Source organism: Mus caroli, chromosome 16 (genome assembly GCF_900094665.2).
Source record: "Mus caroli chromosome 16, CAROLI_EIJ_v1.1, whole genome shotgun sequence".
NCBI classification, from domain to species: domain Eukaryota; kingdom Metazoa; phylum Chordata; class Mammalia; order Rodentia; family Muridae; genus Mus; species Mus caroli.
In genome coordinates, this window is record NC_034585.1 from 34,639,988 (window position 1) to 34,667,177 (window position 27,190).

The 27,190-nt window shown below is 43.8% G+C and overlaps 1 protein-coding gene across 1 annotated transcript in view; it reads left to right on the forward strand.

The window, feature by feature from the left end:
- Positions 1-6,556: 6,556 nt before the first annotated feature.
- Hgd (homogentisate 1,2-dioxygenase) overlaps positions 6,557-27,190 on the forward strand; it is a 50,419-nt gene continuing 29,785 nt past the window's right edge. Inside the window, exons 1-4 of the mRNA XM_021184741.1 lie at positions 6,557-6,734; positions 14,673-14,744; positions 15,654-15,742; positions 19,477-19,582. Of these exons, the coding sequence (XP_021040400.1) occupies positions 6,720-6,734; positions 14,673-14,744; positions 15,654-15,742; positions 19,477-19,582 (282 nt within the window). The 5' untranslated portion in view covers positions 6,557-6,719. The remainder of the gene's footprint in view (positions 6,735-14,672; positions 14,745-15,653; positions 15,743-19,476; positions 19,583-27,190) is intronic.

The following is a 27,190-nucleotide window of genomic DNA, read 5'->3' on the forward strand; positions in this document are numbered from 1 at the left end:
CTAACAACAGTTTCTTTAAAACAAATTTTCTTTTTTTGCGTCTGTGGAATCCCTGAAAACAAAGCACTGTGGTACGTCTCTCCAAGGTGCACGCATCGTCCAGGTGCCAAAAAAAAAAAAAAAAGGGGGGGGGGGGGACAATTCTATATAGTTTATTTAAGGACTTGGCCTCTACCAATCCACTTTTTTTTTTTTAATATGCCTGTCTTAGGTGACGCAGTCATTGTTCTGTTGCTATGAAGAGACACCATGACCAAGGCAACTCTTATGAAAGGAAGCATTTTATTGGTGGCTTTTTTACACAGTCTCAGAGGTGTAGTTTATTAGTAACACAGTGGGGAGGGCGGCGAGCATGGCAAGCACAGTGCTGGAGATGTAGCTGAGAGCAACATTCCTGATCCTCGGGCAGACTGACAACCTGGGCCTACCGTGGGCTCTCGAAACCTCAAAGCCCACTCACTCCCAGTGACACACTTCATCTAACAAGACCACACCTGCACATCCTTCTAACCCTATCAGAGTTCTACTCCCTAGTGAACATTAAAATATAAAAGCCTATCTTATTTAAACCTAATACATATTGTAAAAATGTGCATTGAAACTCACTATTTTGTACAATTGATGTATACTAATGAAAAGCAGAAATCAACCAAAGACAAGATAAATAACTTTTAATAGTTTCTTTAAAAAAAATATTTTCTACATTTGGAACTCTTGAAAACAATGCAATAATGAAATTTGAAAATGTTAAGTGACTATCAACCGTTTCTTTAAAACAACGTATTTTTTTTTTTTTTTTTGTATATGTGGAATTCCTGGAAACAAAGCCAAGAAAATAAAAAAACAAAGCGAAAAATAGCCAGCCAGTTGCTGTTAGCTTTCTTCAGAGAACCCTTTGGTAGTGGTCATCAGTTACTGTAGGGACTCAGTAGGGTCTAACTAGTCAGACCGCTGAGAAGAAAAGACAACTAGATGTTCAGCCATAAATGAAATGTCTGTATATCATCCCCTCCAAGGCTCACAGAACATTCTAGAAGGAATAGGAGGGGAAAACAGAGACGAGTTGAGGTGGTGATGGATGCCGGCTTCTAGCTTGACATGACGGTTACACTCTTGAATTCAACTGCTGTGATTGCCTACATAAGATCTGCACAAGACAGAAGCCATCAACGCCCTTGTCTCTTTGTGAGATGAACCCATGCCCCCACCAAGGATTTTGGCAGTTAATGGTTGATGGGGGAGGGGAGGCAGCACTCTGACAGGCAGAGAAAACATAAATAAGAAAGATGACATGCGCTGGCTTCTTCTCCCAGGACAAAAATTTGACAGGCTTCACCACCGCCTCTTGAGAAGCTCCTCCCCTTGAGAAGCTCCTCCCTCTGAGAAGCTCCTCCCCTTGAGAAGCTCCTACCCCTGAGAAGCACCTTTCAACTGACCTGTCTAAACTCCCTGTGTCCTAGGCAGGTCCAGACTGGGCCGTGTGCCAGAGAGCCCACTCTTCTCTGTGGACGATGACCAATCCAAAGTGAGGGCCAGGAGGCCCCTCCTAGGCCACCTTTAAAACCCCAGCCTTCCAGGACTAAATAAATAAATAAATAAATTCCACCTGGCTTCTCTTCCTGCTCATGGGAAGTAGTCTAATTCCAGTCAGGTGAACACATGCTCTTTGCTTTTTTTTTTTTTTTTTTTTTAAATTTTATTTACTCTTTGCTTTTAATAAAACGTGTTTGTTTGCTGTGACTGGTTTATTTTCTGACTTTGAAATCTTTCCTTGGCCAGAGAGCACAGACCCAACCCAGGTCTTTTACACAGTCACAGCATCTCTAGTAAGATGTCCTTGTACCTATAAACAGGCTTTCCCCTGTGCTCCTTTAAGTAACTTTGGTTGGAGCACAAAAAAAAAAAAAAAACCAGAGCCAGAGCCATAAAAGAGGAAGAAAAACCAGTTGGGAAGAAGAGGTGGGAGGAGAACAGAGGGTAAAGGCAAGAAATGAATATGATTAGGACACGCTACATTCATGTATGAAGATAACACAGTGAAGCCCATTATTATGTATAATTAATATGTCAACACAAAGGGAAAAAAATAACCAAGACTTTGTCACATTCTTTCATGACAAAGATTTTCTCTTAGTCTATCAAAGCACATAACAAAGTATTTAAAAATTGGCTATAAACAGACAATGTGTAATATTCAGTAAAGTACATGTTTCCAGTAGCTGGGAAATGAAGCCTTTCTAATCAAGCCTCCAATTATTCCCTTTCAACACACACACAAAAACCTAAGGTGTTGAATTATAGATCATTAGAGGTAATACTTAATGGTAAATGACTGATTTTTGAGTTCAGAAGTGAATAAAAAAATTTCTTGCATTAATATCTATTTTCATGTGAGCAAAATTTTTAATGTGTAAAAGCACAAAAGAAAACAAGATTAAATGATACAATCTTGCAATTTCAGATGTAAGGGTAAGTATTTTCAGAGCTGCTACGATGGCTTAACAGGTAAAGGTTCTTGCTGCCAAGCCTGACAATGGAATTTGATTTCAGGACCCACATGGTAGAAGGAGAGAACCAATGCCTTAGGCCAGTGCTTTTTAACCTTCCTAATGCTGTGACCCTTTAATACAGTTCCTCATGTTGTGGTGACCCCCAAACACAAAATTATTTCATTGCTATTTCACTGTAATGTTGCTACTGTTAAGATCATAATGTAAATATCTGATATGCAGGATATCTAATATGAGACCCCTTGTGAAAGGGTCCTATGACCCCCCAAGTGGGTCACTACCCCAGGTTGAGAACCACCTCCTTAGGGTGTCCTTAGACTCCATAGCTGCACTTGTGACAACCACCATCACCCCCACCTCAGCAAAAAAATAAAATAAAATAAAATACACTGAATATTTCTGGAAATTGTGTGCCTCATATTTAACAAGTTATCCAAAGAGGTCATATTTCTGGCCACTAACCTAAAGAAGAACCTTACAGTCTCGGATCTAAAGAGGAATGCATGCTGTGAAGATTCTGAAAGTGCAGTTGGGGGCAGGGGAGAAGGCTGAGGGTTTGGGGTTTGGTTTTTGTTGTTTTTCTGGGTCAGGGGTCACACTGTGTTGCCCAAAGCCAGCCTCTGGAGCCTAGGTTAAAGCGAACCACCTGGCTCAGTCTCCCAAGTCCCTAGGATGACATCCTCAGCACCATTTAGAATGCTTGCTTTTGGTGCTTTCCTTTAGACCTTGTCTTGAGGAGCTTCCAGAGAGAGTGACGCTCCAACCTGCCAGATGAGAAAGCAAGGGAATGCCTGCAAGCTTCAAATCTTGCTTCTTGGCTCACATATCCCCAACACTGACAGTGTCATCCTTCCGCTGGGTGTGTTATTAAAAGTGGCTCTCCTATACAGCTAACCTCTGTATCCTCTGCTTCAAGAGTCTGCCCAAACACTCCTGTTCCTGGAAGGCTTCTCAGTAGGAGACACAACCCACTCCTAAGTTCAGCCACACTGCCCCACATACAGTGTACTGGCCCTCCATTTCTCGGTTAATTAAAATGGCAAGCCATTACACAAAGAATCAAGGCCATCCATACCTGTGTTTTGTTTTGTTTTGTTTTCATTATTCTCATCCGCTGGATGTTTACCTCACAATACCTGACATAGTAATTGCAAAGCAAATACTTAATTTATTGAGTCATTGTTATAAAAGTAGAAAAGGCAGGAAATGAAGTTAGCCTACATAGGAGGACTTCCTAAATCATATTAATAGGTTAATTTTGATTTAAACATTTCCAGCATCCTAAAGCAAATCTTATCAGACAGTCTTTTCTGATTCCTTTTGTCTTTCACACAGGAAAACACTTATTTTTCTATTTTATTTATTAATATTTATATAGGGTTTTTCGACAGAGTTTCTCTGTGTAGCCCTGGCTGTCCTGGAACTCACTCTGTAGACCAGGCTGGCCTTGAACTCAGAAATCTGCCTGCCTCTGCCTCCCAAGTGCTGGGATTAAAAGGCGTGCGCCACCACACTCGGCTGTGAAACACATAAACCTGCCTTCAAGCAGGCACTGTAGAAAAGCACAGCACTGAGGCTGTTCCCTGTCACTCACAGGCTCCTGTGTGTTGTCTTTTTAACCACCAGAGCAAGTTAGCAGTAGGTAATGAAGCTCCAAGGTTCTCATAAACTCAGGCATGCAAGAGTTCCTTTCCTTGAATCTTCTTTCTGTTTCAAGTCTGCGTACTGTACAATTAGCCTCAATAATACAGGGGTCTCCATCAACTACTAAGTTTGTATATAAAACCCAGAGTTTATATGCCATATAATGTCGTATATCCGTGCACTGCGGTTCCCTGTAAGCTGCCTGCCAGAAATTAGTCCACGAGTTTGTACCTACATCCCTTATTTCTATTAACATGCCCACGGGGCTGGCCCTCCGTGTGGAAAACCTCATTCACAAGCAAACCATTGCAGTGCAACTACAGTATGCCACAGTCCTGAGCTCTGAAGGTTGCTTAGTCCCACAATCTAAAGACATGAACTCAGATAGGCAGTCTGGATCCATTTTGGACCTGAACATATAATTTTTAGCTGTATGGTTAAATTATCTATCTATACTGTTAACCAACCACTCCCAAACTCATTAATGTAGGGTATGCCATTCTGTTTCCTCCCAAGTCTTTCAGCCACCGAGCTGGGCTGGGTTTATCTCATGGTTCTTTTGGTCTCACCTGGGATCAATTACATGTCTGCAGCCATCTGGTACCGGGATTGCCTCATCCACACACATGGCAGTTAGGATGGGCTGTGGAGCTGCTGCCTGGCCCCTGGAAGCTAGTTCTACCTCTTTACATTTTAGTCTGAGGCAGCAGGAAATATACACATATCTGTGGGCAATTTTTCAAGTCACTGTGTTATGTTTTTCAACATCATGTTTACCAAGATGCAGAGAAGAAAAAGGCTCCATCTCTTGACTCTTTTTATAGTGAGTCTCACTGTGTTGTTCAGGCTGGCCTTGAACTCAAAATCTTCTTGCTTCAGCCTCCCAAGTGCTGGGGTGGCAGGTGTATGCCACTGTGGCCAGCTAAAGATGCTATTGACAGAGGGAACAGTAAAGTTGTGTTCAAGGGGCACATAAGGGAGAATCTAGGCAATGTTTGCAGTTACTATGATGGTTTCTCGCTCCACCCCCTCCTTTACTCCTTCCTCTCTTCCCTCCCTCCCTCCCTCCCTCCTTCCTTCCTTCTCTCTCTTTCTTCCTTCCCTCCATCCTGAGATGTCCTACAGTAAGAAGTTACATGCCAGAGAACAGAAAAGTAAAGAAGTAAGAGGAGGCCATTGAAGCTCAAACTTCAAGATTAATCAGCAAAGAAAACCACTTTCATACTCCCCTTCTGTATGCTGAAGACTGGCCTTCAGTGGCACGCTACATCTGATTTTTGGAACTAACCAATCAACCAATTGGTAGTCTCTGCGGCCTTGTATGTCCCGCCCTTCTTATCTATAGGCTCAGTGTGAATGTTTCATATTTCTTTAACCCCAGATTTTATTGTAAGGCAGGAACAATGCTCTAGCTACTCTCTAGTGGTGTCATTCCTGTACTGGGGACTCTGTTCCAAGATGGGTCCTTTACCTCTTACAGATCAATAAGCCCTTTGCTGTCAGAACCCTCTACTTGCAAAAGTCTGATTTATCATTCCCTTCTTTTTGCCCATTGGTTTACAAATTAGGATTTAGCTGCTGGAGAATCAGCTCAGTTGACTGACTCAGCTGTATTTCCTTCCTGTGCTGTCGCATCTGAGTTTGGAATAATAAAACCTACTTTTCAAAATTGTTTTTGTGGAATTAAATGAGGTAATGTCTGTGGGGGAAATCTGGCATAGACTAGTCTCTCCGTATATGGTTCCTTCCTGAACACCACCAGTCATAAAGTTGCTACCATCCAGTGATAGCCATGAATGGCTAAGATAAGGGACAAGGGAGTCCAGAAGACAGCTGGACTCCTCTGCTTTCAGAGGAGTAAACGCATGAGCAAACAAATGGCTAAAGAATTGTAAGCATTAAATGAACACATTTTAAGAAGTCAAAACAAATGACAGCAAACATCCCAGTTTACTTTAAATGCAACCAACACGAGGCTGTCAGCAGTTCATGATCTGGGAGCTGAGCTCATGCACAGGAGACAGTGGCAGAGAGCATCCAGTCCTTGTGCCCTTCTTCGGGCTGCTTGCACCAGGTCAAAGCACATTGCAGGTTTTTTTCCATGGGCACTGGATACTGGCCCTGCACCTTCCTGACCTGAGTCAGGACTAAGAAAGAATTCTCTGTTACATCTGGCAGGTGCTTTAAGTAACTCTTAGATAGCTTTACATCCTCTGCCTTTGGGGAAAAAGAGACTTCCTTAAAGTGGAACAAATAATTGGTCAATGTTTATATCAGGTGAAAGAGACCAGTTCCTGGGGGGGAGGGAGCTCTCAGAAATGACCTGGGGTTAAAAAAAAGAAAAGAAAAACAAAAAAGGTTGTGCAAGAATTTCGATGTAAGCACGTTGGACTTTCTAACTAGCGTGTCAATTAAGCAACTCTGCCCTGAGTGACCTCTTGACCAAGGAAACACAGAGAACTGGTAAAATCAACAACATCCGTCCGGAGAGTAGTTTTAAAGAGACACGGGAACATTGGTACCTCACAAACTCCTTGGCCTGGGTCTCCCTCCAGCAGAAGGGAAATGGCAGAGTTAAAGGTAAGAAACCATCTGGCTGGATTTGGATTAAGACAGGAGAGTGTTCTAGGGGAGGGCTGTCACTTAACCTGGATGGTACATCAAGCCCCAACACTAGAAAAAGAAAGGACAGAAAAGAAATGGGGAGAAAGGAAGGGAGGATGGAAGAGCTGGAATGAAGAGATGTCTGATAGGTCTATTGGCCTTCTTCAGCAAGAATGTGTGGGGTTTCCTGGTGTCTGAGTTGAAAAAGACTTGGGTTGGGGGCTATAGAGATGGCTTAGTGGTTGAAATACTCTCTGCTCTTCCAGAAGACCCGAGTTTAGTTCCCAGAACCCATTCAGCAGTTCCCACTCCAGGTCCTGTGGCTTCTGTAGGCTCATGTGAATGTACACACACACTTGAAGGACTCAAATACCCCCCCCACACACACACACACATAAAGACACACCACACACACACACACACACATACACACACTTGAAGGACTCAAATTACCCCCACCAACACATACACACACACACACAAACACACACACACACACACACACACACACACACACGAAAGAGCTCAGCCTAAACTCCGTGATCAGATACTGCACCACAATGGTAGTAGATGTGACTGAGCTGAGTTGACAAGCAAGAGGTGACAAAAAGCAGTAGCATCCTTGCCTTTGTTAATTCCTAATATTGTCCTGTGGATCGGAGGACCTGTTAAGAGCTCACCTTCTAAATGGATGCATGCATTTCTCCTTGGGTCTCCATGCCCACTGCTCTCTATCATCCTTGTGGCTGCACCCTCCTAGACTGCTTCATGGCACCAGCTCAGTGTGCTTCATCTACTTAGCCATTTGGTAGTCCAGACTCAGCTTTGGACAGTACTTTTTATTTAGCGTGCCATTGAGAAGAATTAGTAGGTCACATGCTGCACGTGCTAGGTGCTTTAAGGGTGCATTAGCATTCTAAACCTAGTGAGTACATGCTCTTTTTTTTTTTTTTCTATTTTAAACCAATAAGGAAAGCAAGGTTCATAGAGACAAGGGGATTCATCCAAGGTCCCTGCTGGTAAATGGTAGAGGCCGTAGTAGAAGTCAAGAGTTTGAATTGCAGGCCCCCAAAAGAGGGTTGGTGGCACCTGCTAGGTTGGACCTTTGGGTCAGGGAAAAGAAGTGTGTCCCCAGTTTCTAAAACTCGTCCTAGTGCTCAATGCATACAACCATAACTAGAATGCCCTGGCACATTGGCTCAAGCTGAGTAGGGCAGGCAGGAATTGAATCTGGCCAGGAAGCCTTTCAGTAAAGGCTGGGATGGTAAACCTAGAGGGTCCCTAATTAGTAGACACCATGAAGGTGCTAAACTCCCAAATAAGGAGTTTTTCTCCTTTGTTTTCACATCAGATTTAGAGTTAGCTTTCATTTAGTATTAGTTTGTGACACATCAGTCAACCCAGCCTGGGAAGGGAGAAACTTCTCAAAAGAAGCTATTACTGGGTGAAGTGACAAAGGATTAGTTAGACCAGAGGAAAGGTCTTGTGTGAAGATGCATAATACACAGAAAGATCTGTGAATCCCAGAAACCTAGTATTAGAGCTGTCTTGGAGCTGCTGCACGGATGGAGGTGCCCAAGAGGGGACCAATATGTAGATGAGAATTGAGGGGGGAGTGGGCATAGATAATGGGGACCATTATGCCAGTTGAAGATGTGGAGGAAGAAGAATTCATAATAGTTTTTGTTTTCTGATGGAAATCCTAAGAGGAAGTTCATCAAGGGAGGAAACATCCTTACCATTTATAAATAAATCATATCTAAAATCCTGTCCTGCTGCAATTTTTAAGCAACTTATTATGCAAACGCTACCACATGCAAATGGCATGCTGGCCTTTGTTCTCAGTTTCAAAGGCTTGCCCAGCCTGCTGTCTAATCTCCATAAGGAAAGGTTATTTCAGAGGTCAGAAATCTAAACACAGAAAGCCAGATCAAAGCAGACCCATCCCAATCAATAAACATTATAAAAATTTAGCATCTTTCATTCCTTCCATCATTTCAATGGCTATGTCAACCTCCCTCGAAATCATATTTACATAAAATCACAGCTAGAGAAAGAAAAGTCAAAAGCTAAAACAATTGCATCATGTTTAAGATGAATTTGTTACATTCTGGACTACATTACTTCTGTTTGACCATTCCTCAAATAAAAAGCTGGTTTCACATGTGGACTTCGGGCTCCACCAGCAAACCCTTGACTCACTAGATTGGGTCTGAAATGATTCTTACTGTGAGAGGACCCATTGACCTATGGTTTCCTATTGGGTTACACCAAATTGCCATAAACTTACCAGGTTAAAACAGCACACTCGTTCTCCTGCACTTTGGGAAAACAGATATTTGAAATCAGTCCCACCGGGGCCAGCCTCAAACTGTGAGCATGGTTGTGCTTGTCTGGGGGGGCTCTGAAGATTTCTCTGGTTTCAGTTTCTAAAGAGTCCACATTTCTTGGCTCTCAGCCCCTCCTTTATCTTCAAAGCCCCTCCTTTATCTTCAGATCTCTGCAGATTACCTTCTACCTTGGTCCTAACAAAACATGTGAGATTACATTTAGAGTTCACTCAATCTAGAATCTCACCACCCCCAAAGCTGCTTCTGTATTCCTATCTACAAAAGGAATATATCTGTTCACGTTTCCAAGTTCATTCCAAGTTATGTTGGAACAACTGGAAAACTACCTCAGGCCTTGGGTGAGGCAGCCAGAGGTTAGGGAGACCTTCCTTAGACTCCTTCTCAAAGAATGGAGACCAGAGAAGACAGAGTAACAAGGGTGACAGAGAGCAGAGGAAGAACTGGCTGCCTCTAGACAGGTTCTTATTAAGATGGGCATTGAAAACTGCATTTGACCCCATGACATGAGCCTCCAGGGAAAAATGTCTGCTCTTCTTCCTCACGTCAACCCAGGAAGATAGAATTAGCTGTGATAGGATACTTTCTAAACTGCACACTCAAAGGCTGTTCTGCGCAGCCCCACACTCAGGGAAAGGTATTTGAGATGAAACGACTAACTGCATCTTTGACCATGAATTTTCCTTTTAGCTTTTGTTTGCTTTGGGACAGGAAGGGGCGGGTACTTGATTTTATTGTCACTAATTGACCTCTTAGCTTTCTGACCAGTTTAAACTCTGCTTTGATTCCTTTACCTGACAATTGTGAGCCCCAAGTCCCTTCGCTGGTCCTTCTGTCTCATTTTTTGTCTTTAGTCTCTCCCAAACAAGGTATTGGGTAGCGCAGGATGGCCTTGAGCTCATTATGGAGAGGAATGACCGACCGGGACCTCTTCTTCTTGCATCTCCCAAATACAGAGATCAAGGGCTGAGCCACCCACTTGGCTCCTGGTTCATTGTTAACTAAGCTTGAGGATGGTTTGTCAGGAGGTTGAGGTTTCAAAGTTCTAGGCCTATTTAAATATGTCTACTCAAAGCCTGACTCTTAGTTCCAGACATTAAAAAATAAGACACAATGATCATTTCAGACCATTACTCAGCCTGCAACAGCAACATTCAAATTTCCCTAAGAACCTAGTTAGCCGAAGACATAGATCCTTTCCGGTTTTTTTTTTTTTTTAAGAGGAGCCCTAGGCCTGCCCCCCTCCTCTCTACCCCCCAAGCTTGTCTCTATTTCCATAACACCCAGTAAAAGGAAACAAGGTGCTCATGAGCTCCCCCCATCAGGTGTTATCTGGAACCTGACTTCGAACCTCTTTAAATGACTCTGCTAAGTAAATCGCATCCTGGGGACCAGGGGAGAATGGAAAAGCTGTGTGTCAGTGAACTGCTAAAGAAGTGAATGTACCCAAGCCACATGGGCCCCTGAAATGCATTCTTTCATTTAGCAAGTATGCATATGATTCTCTTGGAAAGAAAGAAGATCGTATTTTTATATAGCATCAAATTATTCAGGAATCTGAGCTGAAGGAAACATAAACACGCTCGCTTAATGTCAGGGTTTTGTTTTGTTTTGTTTTGTTTTGTTTTGTTTTGTTTTGTTTCGGAAAGTGCATCTTTACATAAGCCCAGAGGCAGCTAGAGTGCAACTTGGGTTTCACAGCTGATAAACCCAGAGTTCAGATTCTGTCCTTGGACTCCGAAGCCTTGAGACAGCAGCTGCAAAACACAGCTCTCTCCACTGCGAAGCCACCGGCGGCGAAAATCCTTATCTAAAAGCTCTTACAGACGCCTCTCTAATTTTGCTCCTGGAGGGTTAGGAAGACCGACCAGCTAATGGTGACTCAGCAGCTGCCACCTGCTTTTTAAGCTAGTGCACTTCCAGGAGGTGGGGGGAAAAAAGGATTCAAAATTGCTCCGTCCCACCCTTCCTCCCTCCCCTAAACTCTTCCCCTCAGAGCTTTGGGTGGCTGCCTTCCCAACAGACAGCTGTTCTTTCTGCATTCTTTTCCTTTTTCCTTAGAGGACAGCCTTAATCAAATGCTTTAGAATCACTAACTCTCGTTTTCTTCGTTTCGAACGCGCCTCTAACCTCTGTTCAGAGGCCAGCGGTTCCAAAGAGCAGGCAAGGTTAATCAGTAAAATCCACCCCTGCCTGCCAGAAAGCTCAGCTGGCCCGGACAGCGCTCAAACCTCCCTTCCTCCCTGCAGATAGGAACAAAGCCGCCGCCCAACAAAAGAGAGGGCTCTGTCATCCTCCGCGGCTTCTGTCGCCGGCTGATCTACAATTCTGTTCACAGAACTGAAGATAATTTGAGGTCATTACTGAGTCTCAGCAGCTCGAATTCAGTCCTGTTGGTGGTGAGCATGAGGCTCATTTTGAGAGAAGAAAATTGTACTCAGTGGAGGTTCAGGGTAGCGGATGGTCTCTGCCATTACCCCAAAGCTATAATTCCAAACTGCATGCAGCTTGGAACAAATCTCATTATAATAGAACTCGCGGTTGGGGGGGGGGTCTGATAAATTTTCAGAGAGATTAAAAAAAAAACGTGGGGGTTGAGAGGTATTGCTCAGTGGCAAAGCATGTATGCATATGAGGCCTCAAGTTCAACCCCAAGCAACACCCCCCTTCCCCACCCCACCCCCAAACTGTGTCTGATGGCAAATGAATAATTTCACTCCCATTACTTTCTAGGTCATAACATTTCATAGTCTTTCCAAATATAGACACTGCTGGCCTGATCGTCGCTCACACAGCCAAGTCCCTTACATCCAGCTCATTCTTCCGCTTGCTGCTGAGAACTTTGAAGGGCCTACCCTCCACCCACACCCATCCTCCTTATATCTCTTAAAGAACTGTGCTCATATGGTGATATTTCACTCACCCAGTAAGGCTGCGCTCTCCTTATCCTAGGCTAAAATCAACTCCTGTTTAAGTTAGAGCAAAGGGAGGTCGAGTCCCAGCCACCATGGCAATCATGCACACCTCCTGTGTGAGAAACTCTCAACAGATGCTCACTGGATAACTTCCATGGGCGGAGACACAAGGTACACAGGGGTAAATAAAACTGGCACAGACCCAGGAAGCATGGAAGGACAAAGAAGAGAGACAGTGACAGACACACACCAGTCAGGTGACAGTCCGGTATGCTAAGCATTGCAGGAATGAGTCTTGGGTCACGATGGATGAGCAGTAACTGGGTCAAGACTATGGAATCTGCCGCTCATCCTCAAATCACCCAAAGGATCAGAAGCATGATTTCATGCAACCATTTCGTAAATAAATTTCCAGAGAGGGAATTAAGATGTTCAAGGAGGCTAATGGGATTCTGATGCATCTAAGGCTTGGGGCAACTGAAGTATCGAGCCACCATGGCTCTCACAGTTTGTAGGCCAGCATATAAATGTCAGCTGTGCACTCATTTCCCAAGAAACAGGAATGACTTCACTCAAACTAGCAGTTACATGGTCCCTAGTTCGGTGGTCTATGGACCATTAACCCGATAACTGAGATCTTTACCAATTACCATCAATAAAGCAGTCTTTACCGTAGAAGTTTTAAAATTTTCAAGGGATGCTGTAAGTTATCTTGTTGAGAAACTTAATTTCCCCCTCTGTGTTCTAAACCTAAGAAATGGCAGCCACAATAGACTCCATTGAATTTTTCTGAAAAGACTGGAGGCTGTAACATCTCCTGAAAGCCTCTCCATCTGTCCTTAACTCAACCCTTCTTTTCTTGTATCCACACAAATGCAAATACACACATCACACATCTCACACACACACACACACACACATGTTGGGAACTAAGGGGGTCATAGGGGAAGAGGGGGGAGGGAGGATAGCCCATGTCCAGCCAGAGTTCCTCCTATGCTCTGGGCAGGCAGACATGGGAGGGCTGCCAGATGCTTTCCACTCGGCCCAGGTGGGCATCTAAACCACTGACCCCACTCAACGGGGGTGGGGGTAAGGATGGACAAGGAGCAGCCCCCAATTGGGGGCCCTAGGGTGACACCCTCAGCCCCCAGGATTATGGGAGAAAGGGCTGAGGGAGAGGGGTTCCCAGGAAGAGGGAGAGTCCTTAGTTCATGCCTTGATTGGAGCACAGGACGGCCTTCCATTGGGAGACTCATTAGAGGAAAGCCTATCCCATCATCCAAGCACAGCAGGCCTTGATGAACAGAGACAGTCTATGGTTTTAGAGCTTTATTGTAGAAAGGCAGGGGGAAAGAGAAAAGGTAAAAGAGAGAGAGAGACTGGCCATGACCAAGAGGAGAGAAGTTGAGAAAGGAGAGAGAGAAGAAAGACTAGAGTAAGGGGTTAGAGAGAAAGAGAGAGTGAGGAGGGGATGAGGAGAATAAGAGAGTAAGAGAGCGAGGTGAGGCCAAGCAGCCCCTCTTATGGTGGGCTGTTATCTTTACTGTTGCTAGGTAACTGGGAGAAGTCTAGCCTGAAGGTCAGAAGCTTGGGACATTGTCTACATGACTACTAGCCACACTTCTCCTGTGGGGGCTGTGGGGGCAGTAACAGGAGCCTTGAGTTCCAGGAGCATGAGGGAATGCCTACCGTGCCATGTAGGTGAATTATCACCACTCCAGGGTTCAGACCTCAGCTCAACTGGAGACCAGACTGTCTGTGTATAGCCTAATGGCCACCCCCCCCACACACACACACACTATAGATAACCCAGATGATGTTGGCTCCTGTGGAAGGAGTTTTCTAACAAACATGATCCTGTTGCTTTAAATCCCCATACCTCCTTCCAGTCTGCGGTTTTAGTTTCTTGTTTATTTCTTTATTTTAGGGCGTGCAAAGGAAAAGGCGCTGCAATGTACACCCAGCAAGTTACTGCTAATTTGGAGTCAAAATGATGACCAATCCATGTCCCTCCCAGGAATTTCCAGACAGAACCAAAATTAAAGAGCTTATTCTTGAAATGGGATCATTAAAAGCAAGCTTATAAAACCAGACAGGAACAGTTAAGGGTAGAACAGTCTGTGAAATACCCAGCATTCCTCTGGTTTAACTGCAAATATTTAAAATGCACACAACACATATTTACTTCCTAAATGGTTCACCAGCCAAGACCCAGCAGATATTACATACAGAGAACATCATACACAGATATATGCCCTTGTGGCTATTCTTGCCTTTGTAGAATGCCAGTGTTGTAAAAATGCTCTCTAAATCCTATAAAAGGCTGGGGATATGGCTTGATCACTTGCAGCTCAGGTGTCAGGATCAGAGTTTGGATTCTCAGGAAGCACTAACTTGGAAGAGGTAGAGTCAGCGAATCCTGGAGCAAACTGGCTAGTCAGCCTGGTGGTGAGCCTCCAGTTTCGAGGGTAGAGAGCAGCTAATGAAGATACCCAACATCACTGTGGTCTTCCACATACACCACATCTTCACCCACACACACACCCCACAAACGTAAACATGTATTCGTGAACACAAGTGTGCACACACACCTACACAAATAAATAAGTACAGCTCGGTAACAATGAAATTTGTATCTCTGTCCCACATAGTACATTTCTGGATTTGGGAATGAGTGTGCTTCAGAGGACCCTCGCTGTCCAGGTTCCCTGCCCAAAGGACAGGTAAGAATGAGCAGAACACGTGGTATGCTTCAAACCAGAAGACACGCCTCTAGGCCCAATCACTCCACCCAATACCTCTCTTCAAATTTAGCAGGTGAACTGTCCCATTTCCAAGATCATTAGGAAAACGGAGTTACAGCATAATAGCAATAAAAATATTAAAACTGGATTTATATTGGCAATTAGTCACAGCAAAGGATCCAATCCAAATTAGTGAGATTAACTACAAGGCTATACCCCAAAGTTTAGGATTTTTTTTTTCTGGGAGCTCTGGGAACTTCACATGAGAAACTAAATTTCTTGAGAAATATATGCACAGTTGTAGTAGTAAAAAAAATACACTAAAAAGGTTTAGTTTCAAAACTTTTGGGTGGTTATTTCATGATATGAAAAGTACTTATAGACTGAGCGAAGTGGCCTACACCAATAATCCCAGCACTCCAGAGGCAGAAACAGGGGAAGCTCAAATTTGAGAGCAAGTTGAGCTACATACCAAGACCTCTCTCAAAACCAAAGAAAAGACATGCTCATGATACATCATGTCCTTTTCAAGAGAAAAAAAAATCCTGGTTATTCTAAGCCTGTATGTCTCATAGGATCCTCATATTTTTTGAGGTTAGAACAGAAAGAAATATACAGACATTAATATTGAGTTTCTTTGTTTGGCAAAGTAATGGGTCATCATTTATATTATAAATTTTCCACGATAAGCCTGTGTTACTCCTCTAACTGGGGGAAGTCACAAAGGTATTCCAACTATACATGGGTTGCAAGGGATAGTAACATGTAGTGGTTCAGAGCCTCCCCTATTCAGGCTGAGACCCCTCCCCCCCCAACTATACTGGTTAATGGGAAGATAAGCTGCTTTGGGCATTGCAATGATACCATATGTTGCCTCCTCTGTTTTAGAATAATCCTCAGGTCTGCCCCTACAACCTCTACGCTGAGCAGCTCTCGGGATCAGCCTTCACTTGTCCACGGAACACCAATAAGAGAAGGTAGTCGGCGACATAAGCTATGGCTTACAGTCTGTGGGAACTGTTCCCCGGCCACAGTCTCCCCAAGGTCCTCCTTGTGAGCTGCGTTCTGAGTCACATCAGGGGCATCCAGGCTTGTTCCCAATGAGTGGTTGGCAGAGAAAAGCTAAGGAACAGCTGTACAGGGGCCAAAAGCATGCACGTCCAGTTCCATTACAAAGGTTCTCTAGAACGCCACAGGAAATGTTCCCCACAGTCTGACTTTCCTCTAAGGATTCTATAGCTTCAAATTATAGTCAGAGAAGATTCAGACATTCTTTTCCTGGCGGGCTAGAAACATTATGTTCTTTGCCTGAAAACTGATAATCCAAGCTGACGTGCTTGAAAGGTCATGTAGTATGGCCCCTTGTGGCTTGAATTAATAAGGATTTTCCTCTTTGGAATTTGCCTTTCCTGGAAACCAGCACAGTCATCGAATAGTGTGGCATGTCCTGTGCTCTCCCTAATCCTACAAGCTGCCTCAGTGAACTTGCTCGCTAATCAACTTCTATGGAGCAGGTTGAATGCAGATGCAGAAGACCCAGGAGGCAGTTAAGTGTTGTGATTTGAATTAATCACATCTAATTGTAGGGCTTTCAGGGCAGGTCTGTACAAAGAACGATGCTGCTGGCTTAGGGGGTTTGAAGGAGAGTTGGAGTGGGCCTTATGCTGCCTAGATAGAAGGAGGAAGTGGGTTTATCTCCACTGAATGGGATCTTCCTGAGAAGCAGATGGGCCAGTGAGCACAACAGCGCAAAGATCCCCATAGGTGCTAAACCTTGCTTCCCTTCATAATGAAAGGATTCCACTTCACAGGCAGCAGGTCCCCTGCAATTAAGCCCTTGCTTCTTCTTCTATAGTTGTATGGTATTGAACACGGCGTCTACCCTTTCAGATCCCCTTCATTGGTCAATTGGATCCTGAGAGACAATGTAGGTGAAGGAAGAGATACAATCTTATATTTGTCCAAAAAGCAAGGATTAAGCTAGTTATTGTGGTGAACACCTGTAATCCCAGTACTTGGAAGGCTGACGTGGGAGAATGAAGAATCTGAGGCCACCCTGGTACTGTGTCTCAAATCACCAAACCAACCAAGCAAACAAGACACAAAACAAAATCAGACAGGTAATCAGAGATTGCTTCTACTGTTATTTAATCACTTCCTCTAGACAAGATAAGGTAACCTACAAACTATTCTAATTTATGACCGCCTGGCCTTAATGACTATGTTTCTGACTCCATGGTTTATCTATACACAGGCCACCTGGTCTCTGGAATCTGCTGCCTGCCCCCATTATTCAGCAGTCTCTTCAGCCAGCAGGAGCTGAGCTCTGTTCCAGGAGGCTGAAAAGGAGTTGCTGGCATTTCATTAAGGAACTGGCAACATTCCCTGCAACAGAATTAAATCTCTGTCCAGGGCAATGTAGTGTAGCCTGGGGAGTTTTATAAGCTCAGTTGAAAAATAAGGGACACTAGGCATGGCTCACCCATCTGCTTACAACTCTCCCTAAAGGTATGCACAAGAGTTTTCTAAAAACATTCAGACCTCTAACAGAAAAGTATGTCCCGCCCCATTTATGGGCGGGTCAGCTTGAAGTTCTCAGCTAGTCACTCCTCACTGCCCCAAAGCACTAGGAGTACTAGAGGTGCCACCTATCCCTGAGACAGCAGATGTGGAAACGTTTAAATTGTGGTAAAAACCCAAATGATTAAGAATGAGCAGTTCAGCCAGGCATGGTGGTGCATGCCTTTAATCCCAGCACTTGGGAGGCAGAGGCAGGCGGATTTCTGAGTTCGAGGCCAGCCTGGTCTACAGAGTGAGTTCCAGGACAGCCAGGGCTACACAGAGAAATCCTGTCTCAAAAACAAACAAACAAACAAACAAAAAGAATGAGCAGTTCAATAATTGTCCAGTAAGTGAGTGCCTACTATGTGCCTGGCATCTTAGGTAGGTGGCTTGCAGTCCTAACAATCCTAGGAGATAAAGATGAAGAGAATTGGCCTGGGAAGTTGAATCATACAGCCAATGCTAAGACATACATCCGTGCTCAGTCCACAGATTCTTGGGAGTTGGAAGGGCTTAGTGAGTCCAGCGTCTGAAGTCATTGCATCAAGAGCTGGAGGAATCAGACAAGCATGGAACAAATCTAGCCTATTTATGGCTCAGATACTGTCTATCCAAGCAATTTTTACTCTTGAGTTCGGACCGGAGCTTGTTGAACACAACAGGTCTTCCCTTATCACAGAAGGGTCCTTATCCCTCCTCACCCTGTCAACCTCTGGAAAGATTTAGTGACACAGTGTTCCTCTTACCTCCACAGGCTCTTTTTCCCTTCCTTGAGGCAGATCTGATCCTGGAAAAGAGATCTTTAGCTAAGGCCTTGACATACATAGACAGCAAAACTTAACAAAGACTAGAAAAGCTGAAGTAAACCATAATATACTATATTAAAGCATGGCCATATACTTTTATAACTACATAGTAGAGAACTGAAAATTCTTAAAGTTCTCACAATTAATGCCAAAAAGACCAAATAAAACCCAATTAATATGGGACTATACAAGTAATTTATAAAAAAAATTGCAAATGACTAATAAATAAGCAAAACTTACTCAACCTTATTCAAAATAAAGGACACATTCAAAAATTAGATTCTATTTTTCACTTTTAAGTCTAAAGTAATTGGAGCTTGAGAGATGGCTTAATAGGCAAAAGCACTTACACTATAATCATGAGGGCCTGAGTTCAAATCCCCATCACCTACATAAAAAGCCAGTATAGCTGCACACATCTGTGGAGCACAGAGACAGGAGGATTGCCAGAGCTTTCGAGCTGCCAACCTAACTCCGGGTTCAGTGAGAGACCCTGTCTCATAGGCACAAGGAGACTAGTAGAACAAGACAGCAATGTCCTTCTCCGGGCTCCGAATGCACACAGACGTGTGTACCTGTGTACACATACAATGCCAATACTTCACACATATATACCACACTCATGTAGAAAATTAAAAACAAATAAATATATTTCTAAAAAGTGAAATTATAATACCATCCTTTACTGGGGAAGATGTGAGATGTGTTCCCTCCTCCATCACTAATGGGAAAAGAGAGTAGGCCGACAGTGTGCCAATCTTGCTTATATATGCATTAGAGATATCCGAGGAAATGTATGAGAGAAGTGTTAAGCGCTGGACCTCTAATAGCATAGAAAAAGTTGTGGAAAAACTGATCATCTCCAGGACTGTCTGAACTTATGAAATTATTTCTCCATTACCATAAATCACTTTGTCATTTTATAGGACAAAGTTGATTTGTATTTTTAACAAATAACGAAGGCACTCCTTGTATGCGCTCAGGCTCTCTAGGATGTGCTGTCCTGATGTGGAAAGCAAGAATTAGTATCCCGTGATGCGCTTCTGTGGATCTCCATGTACATATTCCCCATAGTGTTTCCTTTTCCCTTCCAGTGTTAGGAAAAGCAAGCCTTCCCTTTTTGGCACTATGTGAGTAGGTAGGAGCCAGAACCTCAGTCTGAAGAGCAATGGGCATCATGGAAGGAGTGAACAGACCAGAGTTACAGCCAGGAGACATTGCCTCTTACACCCAAGCCCACAGATGGTTGCTGAGTGACTTCTTGATGGCACCTCCAGAGCCAGTCTGTGTCCCTCAGAACATTACCTAAAGCTGTGTCTTTCTGTTTTTCTTGTTCCCCCTAGCTGGCTGTATAGGATTCTTCCTTCAGTTTCTCACAAGCCCTTTGAGTCCATCGACCAAGGCCATGTCACTCACAACTGGGATGAAGTTGGCCCTGATCCTAACCAGGTAACCTGCCCCTCTAAACTGAAACACACAGTGTAGTCAGAGCCTTCAACAGAAGGGCTTACACTGGGGCCAAAGTTATTGAAAACTTAGAATGCTTTTAAAAGTCAGTGCTGAAATATCTGTTTGTCACTCATATTAGGGATCTTGAAATGCTTTGATTGGTTGTGTGTGTGAGAGTGTGTGAGACAGAGAGAGAGAGAGAGAGAGAGAGAGAGAGAGAGAGAGAGAGAGAGAGAGAACAAGGAGAGCAAAGCATATTCCTTTTTCGTTTTAACACCATGTAGATAGGCAGGGATGTGGTTCAGACATAGTTATGTGCTGTCAAACTACTTGTATGCACACAGGTTTTTGTTAACCTCCACTTATCACAGAATACAGACAACAGCTTCAATACTGACATCCTTAAAGAGCGGCTTCTGATGTCTGGTATAGGAATGAGAGAATTGCCTGTTAAGTCTCATGGTGACCTCAGTCATATTCTCGGCCACCTCAGGAATGGAGGTCTGCATTCCTTCTTCAATGCTGGGGTGTCAGGCTTGTGGGACACCAACACACTGCTCAGGGGAGGTGAAACTCAGTCTAAGATAGGGGTCCCAGTCCATGTTTCTCCAGGTGAGAGACAGCGGGGGCTGGGACAGAGGCTGTGGTTCTCAAACTCCAAGGCTTCCAGACACCACTAAGAATCGTGAAGAGTTGAGAGCAGGGGTTTCTATCCTCCTGGACACCCAGATGCCCACTTGGAACCTGTGGAAACAAGGCAGGGGGAGCTGCAGGGCTGAGATGAGCCAGGGGCGGGGAATCAGGCTTAGCTCAGGGTGAGTGTCAAGAGAGACTTTCTGCCAGAGACTTAGGCAAGGTTAGGTATAATAAAGATCCCCCTGCCCCCACCCAGGTCCTTGATGAAGGAGATAGTCCTTGCTTGTCCAAGCTGTTTATTTATTCATGGCAGATGAGGATACATACCACTTACTCAGGTTGAACCAGAGATGAAATACCTTTCACAGGAAGGGATGCCTAGGAAGGGAAGCTCATTGGCTGTACTTGGAGCTAGACACCTCATTAGCATGGAGAACTCTAGGCTCTATACTATATGACACGACCGGTTGTCATGGTCCCCTTAGTGGGGTGTCATGGTCATGTGCTCAGGGACAGGATTCTGGTCAGGACTCCTGCTGTTCTCAATTTTAAGTTTTATCAGGGTTCTGAACTTAGCTACAAGCTTACCAGTTCTTCTGTTTAGTGGCACGGTCCACTGCCCCACACAGGTACATCCGATCAGCGTTGTTTAAACTCAGTTCGTAGCAATGATCCAATACTATAATGGACAGGACCCTTTAAAGGAAAGGTGGGAGGATTTCCTTTGTGTCTGAGTTTAGGTACAAGCCTCTGCTGCTCCCAGGTGTGAAATTCTACAGAGGAAAACAGGCTGGGTTTGCATGCCAAGCCCCATGACTTACCCTTGAGCCATAATGCCTCACTTAAAAATGTGAACCTGGCCAGTTGGTTTGCATAGAGAAGATTTGAGATGGTCCCCCATTCTAATCAAAAGTGAGGTTTTGTAGTGGGACCAGAAATTACTAAGCCCATACCCCCTCCCCAACCCCAATTCTGCTGCATGGGAAGTCCTCTACCTGCTGTCAAGGCAGAACTCCTGGTCTCCCATGAAGATGCTGTCAGCTGTCAGTCTAGGACCCCTTCGAGCATCAGGCACCAGATGTGTTTGGCACTAGGGTACTTGGCAGCTGGCAGAAAACCAGAATGCTACTTCAGTTTTGACCTGTGAGAACAAGAGTAAGTGACTTCCTTCTCCCTCCCTGGGGAGGACTCACCATTCACCTTCAGTCCAGGAGCCTGGGGTTCAGGAGCCAGGTATAAGAACCTACCCTTGTTCCCAACACCCCCATCTCCCAGGCTCATGATGGTGCTACCTAAGAAAGTCTCCCCTGAACCCTCTGCTAGCCCTGTCAGTGGTCAGGCTTGGAGGAGGATCTGACAGGAGGGTGTAACTGTGAGATAAAAATGTCTTGGTTGTACCTGTTTGTGGTGTAACTTTGTATTTAAATAGCAAACAAAAAAGGAAATAAACTTGAAACGTATTTGTCATCTTAAGAATAAAGCAAAAAAAAATTAAAATATTTATTGCCAGGCAAAAATAACTAGATAAACAAACAAACCGTGAGCTGTGCCGAGCTGGGAAGGGTTCAGGAGACTGGGTGTAAACATGTTTACAAGGTGCCTGGCAGGTGACAGGAAAAACCGTGACTCTGATATGCCATCCTGATGCAGTCACTTACAGGCTGCTGCAGTCCCTGACCCTTAACCTTGTGTGATTTTCTTTTTTAAAGATTCCACATGTGCTAGGTATGGGAACTAACACTAAACTATCTTTCCAGCCCTCTTCTTATTTTCTATTTTGAGACAGTCTCACTAAGTTGCCTAGGGTGGCCTTGAACTTACTCTGAAGCCTGGGCATATCTTGAACTTGGGAACTTTCCGCATCAGCATGCTGTGTAGCTAGAACTGGGGACCTGTGCCACAAGCCAGGCTTTTTGTGAAGTTTAGTGGTCTAGCAAATGTCCTCCCTGCCCTGCTACTGTGCGTCTCCTTTCAGACAACTGGAGAAAAAGTCAGGCCCTGATCCAGCTCTCTAACCCAAACCCCTCAGATTAGGGCCCCACGTAATTAAGGACTTTTGGCTTGCCCCTGCCTCATCCTTAAGAGAGACAGACTCATGAAGCACACAATTTCATTTACACACACACACACTCAGAGCATCCTGCCTTTACCTGATCCTCCTTACCTCACTCATGCTTCCCCCTGTCTCTAGCATTTGAGAATTAACCACCGCAGAACATCCTCACGTAATCAATTTCCCACTTATCTGACAAAGGGCCGCAAAAATCCGCGTTCATTCTCTGAGATCCTGTTTGACCTCTAAATGGGTGACATGGGCAAAGTGAAAGCAAGACCAGCAAGAGACAGGGATCAGGAGAAAGGGAAGCAAGCTGATTAACGTTGGTGTGGAGGGAGGAGTCATGGCGGAATGATTACTTAACAAGCCAACAGGTTCCAGTGCTTAGAAATCGTCATCACAAGTTAGCGAAAGCAGAACGGGCGATGAGGAACTTCATTGCAGACAGAGATTCCTAGCAAGTAGCTAACCTCTCCCAGGTAACCTCCGGGCACTAGATCAGGACAAAGACTCTTAGCTCTTCCCTCTCTCTACAGTTCACTGTTCCTTTGATGACACTGTGAGGCATTGCTTGAGCAAGATGGCTTCCCAGACAGATTAAGGGCATTTCAGCCCCTCTCTGTGAAAGGAAGAAGCAAGGTTGAGGCTAACCTTGATTCTCCGATAGTCACTTTATCTGCCCAAGCATCACTTCGGGGGTTTCTCTTCCTGAGCCCCTAGAGTTAAATTTCAGAATCTCCAGTTCTCTCCTCAAGTTGCTGGTCTGCTTAGCAACAAGACTCTATTTTCTCCAGGAAAATAGGAAGCATGGCACCTATGGGTTTTGTAAATGCCAGTGTGGTGCTTATTATATGCCAGCGTGGGAGGATTGAGAGGGTATTTGGCCCACAGAGAGTTTTCCAGTTCTTTCTTCAGGTGGCACAGGAAATCCTCAATTATATCTCTGACAGTTTTCTCTAATAGAGCCAAATCTCCTATCACGCAAAGGAACAAAGCGGCTATGAAATGACCAAATATGAAGAAAATTGAGCACAAATGAAATTATCCCTGAAAGTCTCTTTAATCACCTATAAAGTATAGGATATATTGTACTGTGTATGCTACCCATAAGACGAAGTTCCTATGTAAACTAAATTGAAAACCACTGAGCTAGGCTAAGTGAAGGTATACACGGCATGTTTTCTGGGCAGCCTGGAGCAGTGTGTCTCTGAAGATAGATCATAGTACATAACTTGTGGTACATGGGGTGGGCTGGGAGCTCCAGGGTCCTCACATGCGCACATTACACAGAAGCAGCTTCATCAACCTTCAGTGCATCATCATCATCGTGTGGGCATCAGTGGGGCCATTACTTTTTCTGTATGACCTTACTAGGGGCAGGGTAGGTTTTAAATCTGACCTTTAAGGAACGTAGATAGTGCAACCTTCTGCAAGTGTGAGGTATAAGGTACTTGGGAACCAACTCTTACTACCTGTCGTTGCCATGACTACGGCGCTGCACTTTACTTCATGTGATTACATCCCTTCTTAAGGTTATTTTGGAATACAGGTCACGTGTCATAGAACCTGTGAAGCCACAGCTGTAAAGACTAATAGATCTCTGCCATAAAATGTTTGCGGATCCATAACAGGCGATAGCCATAAAAACAAGAGACGAAGTTCCGGGACAAGTTCCCACAGACACCTGCAGCCTGCATAGGAGAGCTGAGGGTATTCCTAAATAAACATAGGGGAAGAAATGCATTTCACTGGCTATAGATGGGGAGGGGTCAAATATGACACCTAATGAGAATCTCTTGAGTCAGAAAGACAGTCCATATGGAGAGCCGTGGTCATGTTTGGATTGACTGAGGTTACAAAAATTGGTGTGTAAAATAGGATTTCCTGGTCACCACTGTGACTGGATTTAAGTCATGGTTTTTATTGGTTATTTTCTTGGTTCTGAATTAAATTCTCCTATCTCTTACCACTTTGATTACCACTGTCATTAAATTTGGCACATATCAGAATTTTAAAATTAACCTTATGTCAGTAGAATTCTTCTAATTAGATCCTCTCTCCCTCCCTATCTCCTCTCTATCTCTGTTTCTCTCTCTCTCTCTCTCTCTCTCTCTCTCTCTNTGTGTGTGTGTGTGTGTGTGTGTGTGTGTGTGTGTGTGTGTGTTTCTCTCAGGACAGTTTCAAACTCATGAATCTACTGCCCCTGCCTCTCAATGCTAAGCGTATAGGCAGGTGCTGCCACACCTGGCCTTGTCTTCCTTTACAAGTATTTAAATACTAAAACCTCAACTGATGTAGGAATTAATAAAATAGAAAGTGGATTCCTCTTGTCCTAGTCAAGAATCATGTGGGTTTCCGCTGCCTATGCTAAGTCATGATTTCATAATTAGTTAGCATACATTTTACAAAGAAGTTCTGGCTACTATGTTTAAAAGCTTGAGTCAATGGTGAGAAACCAGAACAGATGTGTTGGAATTTGATGGCCACTTCCTTACTCCCAACTCACTGACTCACCTCCCCCCCCCCCTTGTTTTCCATTCTAACACCACATTGTTGCTTTTCTTTCTCCTCTTTGTTTTTTGTTTGTTTTTGGTGGTGGTGGTGGTGGTGGTGGTGGTGGTTTGTTTTTGAGACAAGGTTTCTGTGTGTAGTCCTGGCTGTCTTGGAACTCACTCTGTAGTCCAGGCTGGCTTTGAACTCAGAGATTTTCCTGCCTCTGCCTCCCAAGTGCTGGGATTAAAGGCATGTGTCACCATCACACCTGGCTTGACATTGTAGTTTTTTCCTTCTTGAACTTGTTTCCTTGTCCTTGGTTTGCATTCCTGGAACACTTTGAATATGGCAGTGACCAAACAGCCTTCTCCTCTAGTGTCTCCTCTGTTCACACACTGGGAGAGATGTGCCCTAAAACTCCACAGTACCTTTGTGACACCGGCGTCATAGAAATAGCAGCTAACCATTGTCTTGACCTATGTCACCTGCCATCTGCTCCCCTTGCCTGATATACACTCTGGCTATTCTTGTACATATCTAGCCTTTTGTCTTCATTTACTCCTTGACAAGTTAATATCTCTTTCCAATTTTATGCTTCATTAATTAACCACAGCATTCTGCATTCATCACTTCCCCTTCATAACCTTTTCCAAATATGTACTCCAGGCTCCCTTGAAGGAAGTCTGGGAACATTATATTTAGGTTTCTATCTGACAGCCCTTACTGGCTGAAGCCTCTGTGATAGGTGTGTCTTTACCTGTCAAAGCCCAAGTATAATACTTCAGTAACTTCACCAACTTCCCGCATTAAAGATCTTTGAGACTTTGAAGATACTGCCTCTAATCTAACCCCAGTCCTACAGAGAGCACCATGGGATAGGCAGTCATGACAGTCATCTTGATACTCTGCTGAAGACCAGTCCTCACATTCTTTAATTTATATTTGATCCTACATCTCAGAATTAATGGGACCTCTTGGGTGTTCTTAAATTCAGCCTTTGGATGTTAGTTCAAGTCCATTGATATCTCATATAAGAAGTATGCCTAATTTTGTTTATTGTGTCTTTCCCCCTAACTTATGAAATCTCATAATTTCATGAGCAAATCTAAATCCAATTCAAGTTTACAGATTCCTACTCACATTCTGAGCCAGCAGTTCCCTTTAGAAGTCAGTCTTTCAGTATTTATTTTTCTTTTTATCATCCCTAACTTTCAGTATTTATTTTTCTTATTACGATCCCTAACTTGATTGTCAGATGCTTGACACAGTTAAAACTTGGGCTACGGGAATTACCACTTGTTTTTCAACTACTATGATTTGGGCCATGTGGGAATTATTTCCAAATTAATTAAAGGTCACATCATTCTGTCCCAGAACATGCAAATTATCAGAAATGCTGCCAAACAGTAAATCCTCCCAGAACCTTTGCTGTCCAACTTGTCCAAATCCCCAGATCTTGCCATATTGACAGTCTCTTTACTCCAAGAATACCTTAGGCCTTCCTCCTTCTTTTATCCAACTCTTTCTTTACAATCAGGTGCCATCATCTCCCCTACCCTCCTCCTCCTCTTCGCACAATGAACCTGAATCTCATTCATTCTAAATGTGTGTCATATCCCCAGTCCTGACAGACATTTTAAGAAAGCAATTTACCCCTCACATCCAATTTGCCCCCTGTTAACTCCTTCATCCCATGTAAGTTGCCTGTCCTGACTATAGTTTACCCTTGTACTCAGGAAGCTGAGAAAGCATGATTGTGAGTTTAAGTCCATTATGGGCAATATACCTAACAAAACAAATAAAAAAAAAAAAAAAAAAAAAAAAAAAAAAAAAAAAAAAAACAGAAAAAGAAAGGAAGGAAGGAAGGAAAGAAGGAAGAGAGAGAGAGATGATAAGGAAAAGAAATATTCCCCACCCATTTTTCCCATGTGTCCTTGAGTTGAAGACCAATTATATTTGCCCAGTTTGGGCTCAGGCAATCCTCTGCCTCAGTTTCTTAAGCGGATAGAACTATATCCCTATGTTAGGCCTTATCCCCCAAAATAGCAGGTTTTTATTTAAAATTTTCATAAAAGCATCGATTCTGAATCAACCACATCTAACGCTTTGGGTTATCCCTTTCGCTGTGTTCCTTGTACGTATGCATAAGGAGGTAATTCCCAAGTCCCACACAACTAGGTACCAAAAGTAGTTGAAAACCATGTCAATCCTTACCCGATCTCCTGAAAACATTAACAACTATCTAATACATGCCCTGAAGCACCACTCTGTGAACATCCTCTTCCTCAATTTTACCCAGCATCTAACTTTCTGAGCTGAGATCTTTTCTCTCCTTCTCTCAGCTGGCCCTAGATTTTTGCGTTATTTCCACTTGTTCTTGATTCAACGTTTCTACACTCTATCCCCTGCATCTAGACAATGGC